Source organism: Esox lucius, chromosome 10 (assembly GCF_011004845.1).
Source record: "Esox lucius isolate fEsoLuc1 chromosome 10, fEsoLuc1.pri, whole genome shotgun sequence".
Classification (NCBI taxonomy): domain Eukaryota; kingdom Metazoa; phylum Chordata; class Actinopteri; order Esociformes; family Esocidae; genus Esox; species Esox lucius.
In genome coordinates, this window is record NC_047578.1 from 10,599,087 (window position 1) to 10,617,127 (window position 18,041).

The following is an 18,041-nucleotide window of genomic DNA, read 5'->3' on the forward strand; positions in this document are numbered from 1 at the left end:
GCACAGGAATCTAGCCAATTAAAACGCTGTTTCCCATCGTGGTATTAATCTCTTTTATTCACATGCTAGGCTAACCCATTTCTGAGCAGGGCTGTGCACCTGTTTACAGGGCTGTGAGTGAGGCCTTGCTAACTGGTCTTCTGAATGGGGTTCATTGAGTTAAGGCCACCCTGTCGACTGGATGACCAAGGAATATAGTTGAGATCATAGTGGTTACTGGTTTCCGCCTGGGCCAAGTGTGGTAATGACTCTGAGGTTGTCGTGGACGTTTCGTAGAGACAAAACACAGCCTGTGTCCCCAGGCCTGGTCCGCCTCGTTGGCAGTCCGGTCAAGAGGGCTGTAATCGTGCCTGACCCTGACTGTAAACCGAGCTGCACACTTCTTTTAGAATGCGTGAAAAATAATGTTTGCTCTGATACTCGCTCAAACGGCATTTCCTGGAAAAAACTAAAACAACAGTGAAAAGTCTCTATCACTGTGGGACAGTAGGCGGAGATAATTTGGTAGGAGGCACATCGAGCTTTACTGACAGGAAGAAACTTTGCTGAAATTGACCAATCGCAATAAAAGGGGTTAGACTGGTTTATTAGACTTCGAATTGACCCAAGGACAAATATAGTGTACATTAACCACCGAGAGGACGGAACGAGCCCAACAGGCACAAACTGCCAACTGTACTGGAACCTTAACAGAAATAGAAAGAGGCTGAAGGTGTGGGGGTGTGGGTGCGTATATACATCAGAGACACAGTAACCCGTAATTGTGTTTTACATAACACATTCCTTATTATCCACAGTTGCCATGGATACTCATTTATACAAGCTTATAAAATTTTCAGGCAAGGCAAAGACCCAGGAATTACATCATGACAACTGGACACACACACACACACACACACACACACACACTACCTGCATCTTCCATTGGTGTGTGGATGTGTCCAGTTGTCATGATGTAATTCCTGGGTGTTTGCCATGCTGGGTGTCCAGTTCCTTTCGCAGCGCTCCTCTGTGCCTTCTGTCAGTCATTGCATCACCGCCCCCCCCCCCCCCCCCCCCCCCATCCCCCCGTGCATGGCCGAGATCAGGCCCATGAGAGCCCCCTTCCCCCGTCCCCCAAGGTTACGTCACTGAAAAGCCCTGAATAGCCTGACTGACTGAGTGGCAGCCTCATTCACCAGGACACCCCGTCTCCCTCCCAGAATGCATCAGGATTCAGGAAGAGTGGTGTTCTGTTGAATGAAAGGATCTCTATTGGAATGGAGGGAACAGAGGGGTGGTGCTGAACTGTGGGAGAGAAGGCTTGGACTCCTGTTCAACTAAGAGCTGTTTATCTTTCTGCAGTGTTCCTCTGTGTGAGGGGCCTGCTTTTTGATTGGTCTACCCTCCTGACCTTAGACACTTCAATTAGTCGTGTGGTTTGTTTTTATGTTGAGAGTGCTTAGAGATGTTTGACATATGTTCGGTACTACCGGTTTTTGCCATACCCTAAAAGTGTAAGCACACTGTATACTCCCACTGAGCGGGCGGACTGCTCTCCATGTGGGGATGTATGGAAGGGGTGTTAAGGCCAACTGACGCTGAAGCTTTTCTGTTCATTTTGTTCTGAGTCATCGTCAGTCTTTGTGTGTCCATACACAAGGCTTTTATTTTCCACTCCTTCTCACGGAAATTACTTTTCAAGTGTTTTCCTGGATGACGAGGACGAAGGCTCTGTCATTTAGTTACCAATCCTCCAGCCTCCTCTTCAGCTGGGTGAACAGTCTATATACGACAGGGCAGTGTGAATCACTGTGAGGAGCACCCGGTTTTACATCAAGCCGGCAAAATATATCCTACGTTTTCTACTGTTGCGTGGAAACCAAGGACTCCAGGGGACCGGAAAGATTCATCTTAAAATATCTTAAGTTTCTAGCTCAATTTCCAATACTCTTATACGAACACCTGGATGGAGTCCATCTCTGGTCAAGCAGTTGGGTCCTCGTATGCGTGGTATCTTTGAACAGATGCCAACTGCTGCCAATTAGATGATGATAAGATCTTATGTAAGTGGTTTTGAATATTTGAGTGGTCATCACAGCCACTTGCAGCTAGGCCTAATCGACCTTTGTACCAGCGTTCTAGTCAGCTGCACGTCAGGGCTGCCACGCACAAAGGATCTCTACGATCAGGTTTACCTTTCGAATCCTGACTAATTTCATTATTTGTTTGGAGACTGGAGCTGATTCTAAATCAGCCCTCCCTTTTGAATAGGACCCAGCTTCACTGTGAGTTTTGAAGTGTGCACTATAGATAGATGAGGTCATATCGGATCTGTGTGCTATTGTCCCTGCGCTGTAAAACAACATCTAGCCTTTCCCCATAACAGACCCGTTAGCTATTGTCCCTCCACAGTAAAACAACCCATGTGGCGCAGGTCTTTTTGTGCGGCCCTCGGCCCCGATCTCCGTATCTCTGTCACATCTCTCTGTACCCAGGCACGGTGTCAAGTTGCCGGATACTGCAGGTCGAAGGCTCCCCTATAAGCTTTTGTTGCAGGGTGGGAGGGCCAAGTGGCGTGTGCTGCATCTCGCTCCTGGAACGCCTGTTCTCATACAAACCTGCAGAGGTGGTTAGGGTTACAATCTTCTATTGTTACCATCGCTTTACATTTCACATTATAGTTCCTAGCATTTGTCTGGTGGTCTGGACGCTGTGTAGGACAATATTTGGGTCTGTTCAATTATGGAGGTGATTTGAATGTTTCTTTAAAGATCGATTTTTATCTTTTGGAATTATTCACAAAAAAAAAAAAATCTATTTTATAAAAATGTCAATTCCTGTATTGACTGTCTTCGGTTGTATTTGACCTGAATTCGGATTCTACCTGCTCCAGCTCAGATTCCCGGGTGAGACAGGGATGTATAGCTGTTGCTGTGTTGTCTGCTAGCTCTAGTTCTAATACAGTTGGATTCACGTTGAGCCTCGCTCTTGCATGGCTGAGCCGACTTGTTGCTGTAGGCGTCCGGCGTTTGTTTACCAAGGCTGTCAACATTAGTCTGTGGCGGAGGGATACAACAGCGCGATCAGAGGAATGTCTCTCTAACTGTAATTTACTATTTACTACTGCTTCTATTGTCTAGTGTCATTTAGTGTAAAATAGATAAATATAAACGTATCTATCTATATATAGATGGATCAACGACGGCTCGTTTTTATTTATCCATCTTCAGTGTTAGCTGTTAAACAACACTGTCAGTGCTATATTCGTCCACTTCCTGTGCGTTTCTTTTTTGAGCCTTCTATTAGATGTCTGATGAGCTGACAGCCCAGGTTTACCAGATATAAAAATGGAGTAGATCTAACAGTCGATGTCTGGTTTCCAGAATGCTAGCCTGTCCCCACTTCCTAGAATGTTCTATCAATTATCTGTGATGTGTGAGCAACGCCACTAATGTGTCACTGGGAACACAACAACATCCCGGCCTTGGTTTCTCTGTGAAAAGAGTGAAACGGAGAAGAGGGTTATATAGGGTGCACAGTGGAAGTTGAAGTGAAGAAAGGCTTGTCACTGATCAAGGACAGGCGACGTTACAGAACTGACACGCTAAACTGGTTTGGGGGTATCCAGTGAGAAAATATAGGCTCTCGTAACTGTCAGTTGCTCTGTATTGGAGTATCTGTGTCCAGATTGTCATACTGTTCCCGTATCATACCAGGCAATGCTGTACTGAAATACAGCTCTTTACATTTTACAACTGTCTCATAATCCTACTCACGTGATTAAAAAGGGAATTCATTTTCTGTGCTGTGATGTATGTCTGATCTTGCGAAGAGGCCACCTAGCTAGTTAACAAACCAAATAAGTTGAAAGAAATGTATTTATCATATCTTAAATAGTTAACTAACTAACTTAGCTAACTAGTTAGCTATCTTCAGATGATATTTGGCTGACTGACATTGGTTGTTTATTTGTAGCTTAGTCACCTTGGCGTTATATCTCAGATAAAGAGTTAACCATCTACAGTAACTAATGCAGACTTGCAAAACACATTCATGTTTTTACATGTCTGTCTCCACTCTCTGACACGCGTCCTGTCATTTAAACGTACCGACTCATACAGGGCCCTGAGTACTGTCACCCATGACTACTGTTGTCCTTGAATAAGTTACAAAACATACCTTTCCCCTTACTCAGTTTCACTGTATGCCTCATTGATATATTTCTCTGTTAGTCTCCTCCACTACTGAAGCCCATTGCTCAATCTCTCTCTCTCGGTCTCTCTTCCTCGCGTTCTCTCCAGGAGTGTCATCCCGCGTCCCAGAGATCATGGCGGCCGGAACCCACTCTCCCGGGGGACCCAATGGGATTATCCGGAGCCAGTCCTTCGCCGGCTTCAGCACGCTACAGGAGCGACGCTCACGGTAAGGGACTGGGGAGGACGTTGTCATGGAGCTGGACAGAGTGTGCCGTTCCCCGGTTACAATCGTAGCTTGTTACCATTGTCTTACATCAGATATGTGATGACACCATCTGACGTTTGTTGTGGCTGTACCTTGGAAAAAACACTAAACTCACCTTAAATGTGTGCTGAAGCGCAGGTTTATATTTCTCTTTTATATTAGGCCGAAGGGTGAATTCTTCCCTTTGAAATATTAACCATATTTATCACAGGCATTTAGCTGAAATTGTTCATTACAAAAAGTAGCCTATTCTAGGGAAATATGAAGTTTGAAATGAAATATGCTTGCTAATATGGGTGATTGTTAATAGGACAGTTGGTGGCTTCAACAGTCCTGAGTAAATCGTTCTGATGAATAGAAGAATATAGCAGTCTTTTTCTGGGTGGGTAACCCCTTTAAACTCTAATACCATAGACTTTTTCAGTGAAGCGGTGAAAGATCCACATTAAAAGAGAAATGTGGCTGTAGTAATTGATTTACAAAAATCAGCTGAGTGAGTTACTGACAAAAAATAATTCACATGCACAGTTCTTGAGATAATGAGGGTGCGAAAGGGCCGCGTGCGCGTGCGCCTACTTAGCGAAACGTGAACCCCCACATTCTGCACGCTGGCCTGGATTTGTCAGCTCAGAGTTGCAGGCATGCAGTGATATGTTCCGACTTCTCCAGTGGAGGAACCTGCTGTCGCTGTATTCCCATAATTCTACTTTTTAAAAGGAAGGCTTATTAGAGCCGTACATCTGCTGTTTCCCTCTAATCTACACTACTCGAGGGATGTGTAGGTACAGGTAGATTTTCAGTGTGGCAGTCAGTCTGGAAAACCGTTTTCCGTCTTTTGAGTGAACAATATTGGAAAACGTATTTTAATGTCACACTCCAGCAGAAGACTAGCCTCTGACCACGCTACAGTTTCTATTCCTCTTCCTGTATACTGCGACATAGTCTCCACGGGGACTGTCAGCAGGTTGATGGGACCTTCTCCAATGTGAGCTTGTTATAGGACTTCTTTTTGTACACTGAGCTGAACTATGAAAAGAAAATTGACGTGACTCATTGGGACCGAGGAGTCCAAATTGCTGTATTGACCTAAAAAAGACCTCCTTTGTGACTGTTTCTTTTGTTGAGAACCCAAAGAAAAGCGTCCAGTCTGTTTTGTGCGTTGTGTCCAGGTGTAACTCGTTCATGGGGAACTCTGCAGTGCAGAAGAAGCCCACATCCAAGCCGAAGAAGTCCCATCTGTCAGGGCACAAGGCCAGCAGTGGCTCCAGAGATCCACAGCCCAAGAGGGTGGAGGAGGTGTATGGCACCCTGAAACAAGGCCTGGAGTGAGTATTCACACACACACACACACACACACTGTATTGGCACGTGCGTGCAGGCACAGGAAACACACATCTAACACCCCCATTTCCTGCCTCTGTGTAAGTCAGTCTTTGATCTGGTTGGCTCACATACAGTCTATAACAGTGTAACATAGACACACACTGTACAGTTTACTATCAATTGTGAATATCAGTTAGTATGTTGCCGCTCCATTTATCGCATACGTACAGGCACTTGATGGCAGTGTCTCTATCTCCTCCTTACCTCTCTCTCCTGTTCTTCCCTCCCTCCCCCCCTCTCCTTTCCTGTCTCCCTTTGTCCTCCTCAGTGAGTACCTTGAGGTGCACCAGACAGAGCTGGACAAGCTCACCTCCCTAATGAAGGACATGAAGAGGAACTCTCGACTGGTGAGACAGGATGTGAGCTCACAATCAACGACTCAAACACTCACTGTAGCGTCAATTCTAAACCTGTGGCCCGATTAAACCTGTGACCAGATTAAACCTGTGGCCAGATTAAACCCGTTCGCCCCACACGCTTCTACAGTGCTGTCCAGTCCCCCGGGATCACCAGTCATTTCGCTTTGGCCATTTTCACTTTTCTTAAAAACAGGACACCAGATTTTACTGGCCACTGCGCACTGGAAATTCTCAATTGTGTGTGCTGTAGTCTTGGGATAGAGCAAACCGTCTGAGAAACACTGCCTAATTAGACAGATGAACTGTTGTTTATGATGACCTGTAAGGTGTGAATAATGACGGCAGAAGCTGCATCTCGTTTGTGTATGTAGCTAGTAGTTCAGGGGTCCCCAAACCTGGTCGCTCCGTGACCCCAGTTAGATTTCAGAAGAACTCTGTGACCTCACTATGCGAGAAAAAAGTAGTCTGTTCAACAACTGATGGTTTCCTTCCTAACTTTAGCAATTTTGTTTTGTAATACATGATGTACACTCTGAAATACATGAAGGTAGATCAGGCAAAACATTTGTATAAATAATCTGAGTATAAAGAACATTATCACTGATGTTTCTTCTCTCAAAGACTGATTCATTCCTGTTGCTGTCCACTTTGTTCTAAAGGGTTCTGAAGGAAATAGACACATTTGTTTTCTGAGTCTTATCAAACAGGAATATTTTGTGGCTTAAGCCATTAATAATTTAGAGCCCCATTTGTGGTAAAAAAAAACAAATGCCGCTCTGTAAAATACAACTGCTTGTCTATCCCTGATTGACAGTACCATGAGTGCATTTTCTTTTCTCCACATTCTCTCACAAACCCATTTTAAAAACAGGCAAGTCCTAGTTCAAGAACAGCTGTAGTAGTTACTACGCCAGTCAGACAGCAAACAGATCTCATCTTCTATAATCAAAGACAGCTTCTCCATGGGAGGAGCTTGTTTTAATAGAAATCATATTCCTTTTGATGTCAGACAACCCCAATCTGCTTTGCATTTAATGGTGTAGATGTGAGCTTGGCCTTCAAGTGCTGTGCAGTAACTAAGGCCTGTGTGTGTTTTCTCCCCCCAGGGAGTCCTGTACGATCTTGACAAGGTGAGTGAGGGGAAGGGATACCTAAAATCTCTGCCAACATGTTTTTCTGAGGGATGATGGGTCTTTTGAAGTGTGAACTTGTGTATTGTGTGTGTGTGTGTGTCCGTGTGTGCGTGCGTTTGTGGACATGAATAACTTCCCTGCCAGGAAAAGGCGGGTGATAAGATTACCATTAATTGAGTCTACTCAAAAATGAAATTATCTGAAATGTTACCCTCTGTTTTAAGTGCTGTCAGAGTGAATTATAAATGTACCCACAGTATTTACTGACATTATTCACTTCTGTCAACAACACACAGTGACTGGAGCTTGATCTGTTTCTGTCCACAGCAAATCAAAAGCATCGAGAGGTATATGAGACGGCTGGAGTTTCACATGAGCAAGGTGGGTGTTTACATAATAACCGAACAGACTGTGTAACTTGTCTGTTGTGGATTCTGCTGTAACTCAGCCTTTGGCTTCATTCTGGGCTTGTGCTTTTGAAAACCTTCGATCTGAAACATAGGGCAGGCGTGACATGCTCTGTTTTGTAAAGGGTTAAATATTGCTCTCAACCTCTCCCCTCGTCCTCTGGCCTCGTGCTACAACACATCCACAGTCACCACGGTAACGCCTCTGCCATGCTTCGTGCGCGCTAGCAACAGCAGCTCATGACTGTTGCTAAGGCTCCATCCATCTAGTACCTGGCGCTTATGTCATCTATTTGGCTTGACACTTTGACCTCCCAGACTTCTCCGGTGTTTGCAGAGGTCCATACCTCTCCCGTACCTCCAAGTAACCCTGCCTCCACATATCCTGTTGATGTTAATCAGCCTGACACGTTTCAGTCCCCCTGGCTGGACTCCCATCTGGGGTTGGCCAGATTTGGTGGCTCACTCCTCTGCCATGTTGTTGTCAGATTGGTACATCCCTGTCATGTGCCATCTATGGTTTCCCTCTAATAGCCCTGGTCTGTGCGTGTGCGCTGCGTGTGTGCGCGTTTGCGTGTGTGTGTTGTCAAACCTGCAGCGGAGCATTGATGAACGAGCACCCGTCTGTCAGAAAACATCACACGTACCAAAAACAGCTTCTGTGCCAAATGTAACCATGGTAACATGGTTATGTCAGCTAAGGGGCTCCTGAAGAGCTAATCACTGTGCGACGTTAAACAGTTCCTCACATTATCTACTCACAAACAAATCCCGGTTTGTTTGTTTTCTTTGTAAGTCTGTGCACTACCAACCTTTGAAAAAGCCCCTAGTATTTATCATTTTGTTGCTGTGGATTTTGAAAGGTTTAGTAGTTTTGTTCTGTAGTTGTGTTGTTACGGTACTGTTTTGTTGTCCTTCACCTAGCGTCGTTAGCACTGAGCACTGCCGTTTCCCACTTTTTTTTTGGTTGTCCCTCACAGCTGACATTGTTACGGTTGTTACGCGCACACCACGTTACCCTCAAAGGCAGCGGGTGTTGAATCTAGGTCAAAGCGCATAGCGTCTGGAGCAATCGACAAGCCTCTTGTGACTGACTGAAAGAGAGAGAGAGAGAGATAGGTGGTGGAGAGCTGTGATGCTGTGACAACGCTAATGAGGCCTATTTGGGTAAGGCTGGGAGGCGTCTGAAACTCGGCAGAGAGCGGGTGCGAGCGTGCGTGCGTGCGTGTGTGTGTGTGTGGTCTGTTCATTGTTGGCACCATGTGGAGAGACTGGGGGCCCTCAGGTGACAGAGATCGACTGGTCCTGTTTCTAGTCTGGGTGTGGGGGGCCGGTGAACGGTTCTGCTGTGGGCATGATGCTCGTTGTGACAAATGTGTCTCTTTGACCCTAAACACTCTCTTCTCCTCCATTTGTTACTTGGACTATTTCACTGCTACATTCTCATTGCTGGCGATGAATGGTGTCCATTTTGAGTTCTTGCGAACTCCGGGGGATTTCTGTACAATAACAACGCAGGCGTTTCTCATACGGTATCCATCGATGCTGTAAAACTACCTTCTTGTAATTCTTTCCGTGAGCTGACAGACATGTATTGTTAATTGGGCAAGGGACGGTGCAGGCTGGAGCGTGAGTGCTTTGAAGGGGGTAGCCAGCTGATGCCTATCTCTGTGTGGCAGACTGCTGACACACACACACACACACACACACACACAAAGCTAGCCAAGCCCAGCCGTCAGCAGATATCCATTCAATAAGGGCAATGTGAATAAAAATCCAGCTGGAAGAATCAACAGACTGAATGCCTGTCTTCTGAAACGTTGAGGACGTCAGGGAGTTAAACCCTGCTTCCAACCTTCATCACCACAAGGAAAAGACCAGGTGAAAGCATCCCTTACTTTGAAGCGTTAATGTTCCTTGAACTCGGACTGTTCGTTTTATTTGTTTCACACATAAAAACAAAATAGCCAAATTTAAAGATAATACTTTATTAAAGTTCAGAAGTATACGTGTCTTTGCTATGAATGCTCGTCAGTCTTCGTCTCATTTTCAGCCGAGGGGTCAAAGGGTAGGGACCTTGTTTGGCGTTTGGTGGGCTGAGAGTGGTAGACCGAGTGAGAGGACAGAGTCCTTATTTCCCACTCCCCAGTGTTATTCATGCAGGTTCTGCTCGATTCCACGTTTTTCAAACTCTGAACCAGACAACAGTGACCGTACACACCACCCCCTGTGGCTTCTGACAGGAAGGAAGTAAGGCAGGGCCAAACAGGAAGGGCTGATTGCGACAGGTGGTGGTGAGAATAAGAGGAATGGGTACAGTCCCCTCTTTATCTTGTCTTTCAGGAGAAAACAAATGAGTAGTCCCAATAGCGGACTATAAATAAACAGGGTCGTTTTGAAGGGTGTGTTTGTGCGGACATTTTTGCTGCATAAGTGTTGCTGTGTGTAATTAGTCGTACTAAGACCAGAAGGCCCACGCCGTAGGCCTGGGTGCCTGTTGCCATGGGTTACTTAAAAGTTGCCTATTAGTAACAAGAAGCTGTGAGTGACGCACAGACATCCCTGTTTCCTTTCTTCAAAACATCAGGCAGTCCAAAGAGAAGCCTGCCCTGTCTGCAGATGAGAGGTATAATTGGGGAGCAGGTGGCATGAATCACCCCAGTGATGGTGCCCTGCCTAAATGACTGTGTGTGTGTGCGTGCCCGTGCGCCCATGCATGCTGGTTGGGCCCTGTCCTCATTAGGGAGATAAGGGAGGAAGAGATTGAATGAGGGAGCAGGGACTGACAGCCGCCTCCTATTCCCTTTCTGGGTTGTGCTTTTTGAGACGGGGTTTCACATGAACAGTCTGGTGATTGTTACCACCCTGTACCTGGTCCCCTCTGTCAGCCAGCATGTGTCCGCTCCCCCACCGACAGAGACCCAGGCCATGTCCCACTCTACCCACTACCTCAGACAGCCTCGTCTCCCACTCTACCCACGACCTCAGACAGCCTCGCCTCCCACACCTCACATTCTACCCAACTACCTCAGATCGGCGCTCTCCTCCCCTCAGTACTACATGTGTTCGGTGTGCCTGGGCAGGAGGTCATAATCCTTGGGTATAATCTCTGCCCTGGTTGGCCCTGATGTAATGTAGAGGGTTAAGCTCCACCAGACCAGATGATCAACATCATATCATGAGAGGATTTCCTTTATTCTTAGGCACTATTGTTGCCGTGGATATCATGATCTTATGTATGGCAACTGATTTCATGTATGCCGGCTTTTATTGTAAATTGTCCCTGAGGGCCCTGAAAGCCGTCTACCCGAAAACATTATTATTATTGTTATTATGATAACTGTCATCATTATCCTTTCTTAGTTCATGACTGCAGGTCAACATGTCGATACAGTGTACAGCGAGGGGATTTTTATTTTTTTTTACGTTTGCCCACTGACAAAATGTCTATAATTGTAATGGTAGGTTTATTTGAACAGTGTAATGTAGGTGGATTGATTTCCTGCCTGTTGGGCCCTGTCAGGGGCCTCCCCCGGGTAGGGTCACAGTGTCGCCGGACCACCCCGTCTCAGTTCCAAGGTGTTACGCTGCTATATTATTGTGCTGGGGGATATGAGGAATGCACTTTCTAACTTTTCTCAGTCCCCTCCAGTTTTAAATTTTAGGAGGAGATGAGGTCCTGGTCCACACCTGCGGAGTACCTGGTTTGGGGTGCCCGTTGCTGTCCCTGTCCTTGTCCACCTGGTCATACTTTTGACCTAGTCTAGATATTATTCTAATTGGACTCTTAATATCTCACCCGGCACAGCCAGAAGAGGACTGGTCACCCCTCTGAGCCTGGGTCCTCTCTAGATTTCTTCCTAAAATTCGGCCTTCTTAGGGAGTTTTTCCTAGGCACTGAAATCCAACACTACTGTTGTTTGCTCCTTGGGGTTTAAGGCCGGGTGTCTCTGTAAAGCACTTTGTGACAACTGCTGTTGTAAAAAGGGCTCTATAAATAAATTTGATTGATTGAACAGTGAGAGACAGAATAACAACAAAGAAATCCAGAAAAACACATGTCAAAAATGTTTAATGAGTGAAATAAATATTTCGTCCCCTCTCAATCAGAAAGATTTCTGGCTCCCAGGTGTCTTTTATACAGGTAACAAGCTGAGATTAGGAGCACAATCTTAATGTGTTATACATTTATTTGCATTTTAATGAATGAAATAAGTATTTGACCCCTCTGCAAAATATGACTTAGTACTTGGTGGCAAAACCCTTGTTGGCGATCACAGAGGTCAGACGTTTCTTCTAGTTGGACACCAGGTTTTGCATCTCAGGAGGGATTGTCCCACTCCTCTTTGCAGATCTTCTCCATTCATTAAGGTTTCGAGGCTGACGTTTGGCAACTCAAACCTTCAGCTCCCTCCACAGATTAAGGTCTGGAGACTGTGCATCTTCTTGAGCCACTCCTTTGTTGCCTTGGTCGTGTTTTTTGGGTCATTGTCATGCTGGAATTCCCATCCACGACCCATTTCCAATGCCCTGGCTGAGGGAAGGAAGTTCTCACACAAGATTTGACGGAACATGGCCCCGTCCATCGTCTCTTTGATGCGGTGAAGTTGTCCTATCCCCTAAGCAGAAAAACACCCCCAAAGCATAATGTTTCCAACTCCATGTTTGACGGTGGGGATGGTGTTCTTAGGGTCATAGGCAGCATTACTCCTCCTCCAAACACGGCGAGTTGAGTTGATGCCAAAGAGCTCGATTTTGGTCTCATCTGACCACAACGCTTTCCCCCAGTTCTGAATCATTCAAATGTTCATTGGCAAACTTCAGACAGGCCTGTACATGTGCTTTTTTGAGCAGGGGGACCTTGCTGGCGATGCAGGATTTCAGTGTGTTACCAATTGTTTTCTTGGTGACTATGGTCCCTGCTGCCTTGAGATCATTGACAAGATCCTCCCGTGTAGTTCTGGGTTGATTCCTCACCGTTCTCATGATCATTGCAACTTCACGAGGTGAGGTCTTGCATGGAGCCCCAGACCGTGGGAGATTGACAGTTATTTTGTGTTTCTTCCATTTGCAAATAATTGCACCAACGATTGTCACCTTCTCACCAAGCTGCTAGCGATGGTCTTGTAGCCCATTCTTGCCTTGTGTAGGTCTACAATCTTGTCCGTGACATCCTTGGACAGCTCTTTGGTCTTGACCATGGTGGAGAGTTTGGAATCTGATTGATTGATTGCTTCTGTGGACAGGTGTCTAATCTCAGCTCGTTACCTGTATAAAAGACCCCTAGGAGCCAGAAATCTTTCTGATTGAGAGGGGATGAAATACTTATTTCACTCATTAAAATGCAAATAAATGTATAACATTTTTGACATGTGTTTTTGTAGATTTTGGTTGTTGTTATTCTGTCTCTCACTGTTCAAATAAACCTACCATTAAAATCATTTCTTTGTCAGTGGGCAAATGTACAAAATCAGCAGGGGATCCAAAAAAATCATCCCTCACTGTATGTTTTTAAGCCACAGACTTTCTTGATATGTTTTGGTTTGGCTGTTGCTGGACTAAAGACATCCTGGTGATTTGAGGTTTGTGTGTGGGTTTAATCCACTTTTTGTCCATCCTTCTTTAAACATAAGAGTACAAAAGCCAAGGAAGATTAAAGAATTGTGGATAAAACTCCCCCACGCAGGCCAGCTGCGTGTGTCTGTTTGGGCCTGCTGCTGTCGCACACTGTGTGCGTGTTTCCTTCAGTGTGTGAGCAGTCCACACTGCATTATGTTTGGAAATGGCTGCTGGGAAGTATGACAAAGAACAATTTTTTCACAACAGCATTCATTTACAACCACCTCCCCAGGAAATGAAAGGGTGTCTGGGTAGGAGAGGTGGGTGGGTAGAGGGGGGCAAGCGGGTGGAGGCGTGTGGGTGGGTGGGGGAACGCTTAGGGCTGTTGCCTCGGGCCCAACGGTATGTTAATATAATCTCTTCAATCGCTACATGGGATTCATCACGAAGTGATGTCACCTCAGAGAAAAGACATTGTGGAACTTCCACATGACGTGGTTGGTTGAGAATGGTGCTTGTAACGCGAGGGTTGTGGGTTCGATTCTCAAAAGGGCAGCGGTATGAATAAGTCTTCAAATGTATGCTCTCACTATTGTGAATCGCTGTGGATAAAATCATCTGATGAATTACTTAAGTGCTACACGTTAGAAGTGTATGCTAGCCTGGTTGTGTAGTTTAGATTGAATAGTCTGGTGTTGCAGTGTTTATAGACCGGTCTAATAGCAGTGGCTCTCCGCGTCGTTCCCCACTGGACTGTAGTGTCTATGGGATGGCCAGGCAGGCAGCCCACCTGGACAGACTGACCCCAGCAGCGGGTGTCATTGACAGACAGTCAGTCTCTCCCTGCCTGCAACACTGCCCAAAGTCCACATTCTTCAGATGCCTCTCAGTGAACATGCTGACCTGAAGCCGATAGGGCGAAGTGGTTCAAACACTGAAGTTACTTTCAGCTGTATGACGGAATTGGCCATATGGGTTGGGGGATTGAGTGGAAAGGTCCTGTGGTAAAGGGTTAGAGAACCTGGAGCTCAGTGGTTGAGGTGCGGGCTGGTGTGAGGTGCGCTGCCTGTGAGGTGCGCTGCCTGTGAGGTGCGCTCCCTGTGAGGTGCGCTGCCTGTGAGGTGCGCTACCTGTGAGGGGTGGTGCCTGTGTGGGATGATGCCTGTGCGGGATGATGCCTGTGAGGGATAGCCCTGTGAAGCATGACGCTGTGCGGGACAGATTCCACTGTACTGACAGAACATCATCAACCCAAACCTTTGTACTTCCTCTCAGGCGGAGCGTCCCAGTCCCCTCCAAGACAACAGGCAACATGCAGCCCTTGTTGTCTGCCTACTAAATATGATTTATCATCCCCTCTCCATTCCACCACTTGCTGTGATTGTCTGGACTTTAGGGATATGATTGGCTAATTTTTCCCCTGCTTGACCTCTAATGAGATCCTAAAATACATGAATATTTCAGCTAGCTCCAGGGCAATGGCTGAATATTTCATTGTGATTTGGTCCACTCCAGGTGTTTGGTAATGTCTCCCAGACAGTACAGTTACACTACAGAAAATCAGCACATCCCTAAATCTCAGAATATCCCTCCTAAATGGTGTGTTGGCTTCTCTCTGTCTCCCTCTCCTCCCATGAGTGTTAATGCTGGCCCAGCACATTGTCTCTGTGCAGTCCTCTGCTGGGCTTAGATTTCAAAACACAGATCTGGTGGTACAGACTGGACAGACTCCAAAGCACAGAGCTGGTGGTACAGACTGGACAGAATCCAAAGCACAGAGCTGGTGGTACAGACTGGACTGAATCCATAACTCAGAGCTGGTGGTACAGACTGGACAGAATCCAAAGCACAGAGCTGGTGGTACAGACTGGACAGAATCCATAACTCAGAGCTGGTGGTACAGACTGGACAGAATCCATAACTCAGAGCTGGTGGTACAGACTGGACAGAATCCATAACTCAGAGCTGGTGGTACAGACTGGACAGAATCCATAACTCAGAGCTGGTGGTACAGACTGGACAGAATCCATAACTCAGAGCTGGTGGTACAGACTGGACAGAATCCCAAACAAGCGCTCCTCTACCATGGGGCATTCTGCAGGGGTGACATGACAGGAACTGGACAGCATATTGCCAGGCAATGTTTACACAGCTTCTGTCTGTCTCTTTTTCTGTCTCTCTCTCTGTTTCTGTCTATCAGAATCTTTGACTCTTTCTTGTTTACTGCATGTTAAAGGTCTGGGCTCATCAGTCAGTCAGACATGGTTGGCTGTCTTCCCTGGGGAAGGCTGGAAGACATTATCATACTGCTGAATTCTACATGCGGAATATTTAATGTAATTCTGTACGAGGGAGAATAGTTTGGATTTAGAAGTTAATTTCCATCCCAGGGCTATTTTTACATAAATATAGGACACCACATGCTCCGAAGTCTGTTACAGCATGGTCAGTATGGAAAGGGCAGGGTATGCTTGTGTTATTTCAACTTATATAAAGTCATTTATATACAGTCAATTATATATTGTATGTTACATACAGTATATTATATGTACTGTGTTTTTTATATATATATATATATTATACCTGTCCTGTCTTGTGTCTGTAGGTGGATGTTCACTGTGTTCTCCTCTGTGTCTGTAGGTGGATGAGCTGTATGAGGCCTTCTGTATCCAGTGGCGGCTGAGGGAGGGAGCCAGTAAGATGAAGCAGGCCTTCTCTGCCTCTCCCTCCACTAAGGCCACCAGAGAGAGCATGTCTGAGGTCAACCGCAGATACAAGGAGTACACAGAGGTATCAATACACACACAAACCCCCAAACACACTCGAACATTCACCTACAGAGTACCATTGCTCGCTGGTTTCTTTTCTGTTTGGTTTTGAGCTGATTGTTCCCTTTTTCTCCTCAGAATATGAGTACTTTTGAGGGGGAGCTGGAGAACCTGTTGGGGGAGTTTCATATCAAAATGAAAGGTAAGATTGAGGTCAGTGGAACAACCGTTTGGAGAATAACTGGAAAAAAACAAGCAATGATTACAAATTTCACAGCCCAATTCTTTTCTCTTCTCTCCCCCTCCAGGACTGGCTGGCTTTGCTCGTCTTTGTCCGGGAGACCAGTATGAGGTGAGGTGGATTAACCCCTCTCTCATTCTCTGTCTTTATCCTATTTAAAACACCCCATAATCCAGTACACAACTATCGTCCCCAAACTACAGAATACCTCAAACAGCACATAGCTTAAAAGTTTCCTACTTCACCCCCCATCCATCCTTATAACTCTGACAGATCTTCATGAGATATGGACGTCAGCGCTGGAAGCTGAAGGGCAAGATCGAAGTGAACTCCAGACAGAGTTGGGATGGAGAGGAGATGGTCTTCATGCCCCTCATCTCTGACCTCATCAACATCAAGGTACGGCACAATCAATCAATCAGGCGATTAGTCAGTCCTGGTGGGAGGGATCCACGTCGTGGGTATGGGCTTATATTCCCGCCCAGGACTTACACCACTGCCTCTGGTCCAATCAGGTGACAGAGCTGAAGGGTCTGGCCACTCATATTCTGGTGGGCAGTGTGATCTGTGAAACGAAGGACCTGTTCACCGCCATGCCTCAGGTGGTGGCTGTGGATGTCAATGACCTGGGGACAATCAAACTCAACCTGGAGGTCACATGGTTGTAAGTGGAGTTCATAAAAAAAAAAATACAAAATTAAGTGTGACTAGACACTGTGGACTAATGGTGTAGTCTGATGCAAAAATATCTTTTTAGGACATAATTGATGAAATAAATGACAATACATGCATACGTTAATATACATTATAATACATATGGTAGGTCATGACATCACTCTCCTGGAGAATTGGGACATGTTGTTCATTTCCTCTGCCGCGTTAAAATGCCGTGTTATTATGGACTCCTTCCATCACTCATTCAGTAAACACGTCTTAATGAATCCAAAAAAAGGCTTGCACTTCTTTTAAAGGGTGAGTACTGCTGCTTAACCACTGCCTCTCCGAACACTTTCACGCAGCCCATTCGACGTGGAGGACCTGACCCTGTCTTCGGGCAACGTGAGCAAAACCGCTGCCCTCCAGAGACGGGTGTCGATCTACAGCCAGGGGACACCGGAGACGCCCACGTTCCAGGACCAGTCCTTCTTTGTGAGTGCCAGGTTGAGCCTCCTGTCTCTGGGCTGGGAACGGGTCTATGGACCGATTGACATGGTCCCAGTGTTGTCCGGTAGCCCAGCACACTGCACTCCCACTGGCCAGGGGTCTCTGATTGCACTAACCCAGAGTGTATTGCTGTAAACTGCGACCGCGTTTGGCGAGTGTCTGTCTGTGTTCCTGTAGGGATATTTGTTCGGCGGACACGCTTGCGATATTCATGTGTTTGCGCACGCTAACAATGCTATGGCAACGTCTAACTCTAACCACTTGCCCCTCCCTCCCTCAACCCGCCCCCCGCTCACTCCCTCGTTACCTCCCTGCCCCGCACCTGTTCCTCCGCCCTCCAACCCTCTGCTCCCTTTGTGTGTGGGGGGGGAAGAAGTGGCACCCCAGCCCCTCGCCGACCCATCACCGCCTCTCCTTCCTCCATGCCCTGAGGAACTCCCTCTTGGACAAGCTGAGGCGCAGTCGCTCCTTTGGCGACCTGGCCTCCCTCCGTCCGAGGCCCAGGTCCAGCCTGGAGGTCTATGTGAGTGAGGTGTGCTACGCCCAGGTGGCCCAGACAACCCTCCTGCCTGCCTGCCTCCCTC

At 46.5% G+C, this 18,041-nt stretch overlaps 1 protein-coding gene across 5 annotated transcripts in view; it reads left to right on the top strand.

Annotated features, from left to right (window-relative positions):
• ripor2 (RHO family interacting cell polarization regulator 2) overlaps positions 1-18,041 on the top strand; it is a 46,475-nt gene that overhangs the window by 21,397 nt on the left and 7,037 nt on the right. For 3 of the 5 annotated variants that reach the window (XM_010873391.4, XM_010873395.5, XM_010873394.4), the window contains exons 2-12: positions 4,284-4,404; positions 5,613-5,768; positions 6,095-6,185; positions 7,292-7,315; positions 7,646-7,699; positions 15,925-16,074; positions 16,191-16,254; positions 16,361-16,404; positions 16,567-16,692; positions 16,809-16,957; positions 17,313-17,442. In XM_010873391.4, the coding sequence (XP_010871693.1) occupies positions 4,284-4,404; positions 5,613-5,768; positions 6,095-6,185; positions 7,292-7,315; positions 7,646-7,699; positions 15,925-16,074; positions 16,191-16,254; positions 16,361-16,404; positions 16,567-16,692; positions 16,809-16,957; positions 17,313-17,442 (1,109 nt within the window). Of the gene's footprint in view, positions 1-1,524; positions 2,046-4,283; positions 4,405-5,612; positions 5,769-6,094; positions 6,186-7,291; positions 7,316-7,645; positions 7,700-15,924; positions 16,075-16,190; positions 16,255-16,360; positions 16,405-16,566; positions 16,693-16,808; positions 16,958-17,312; positions 17,443-18,041 lie in introns of those variants that run through there. The other 2 variants (XM_020050316.2, XM_010873393.5) reach the window with 2 other exon arrangements.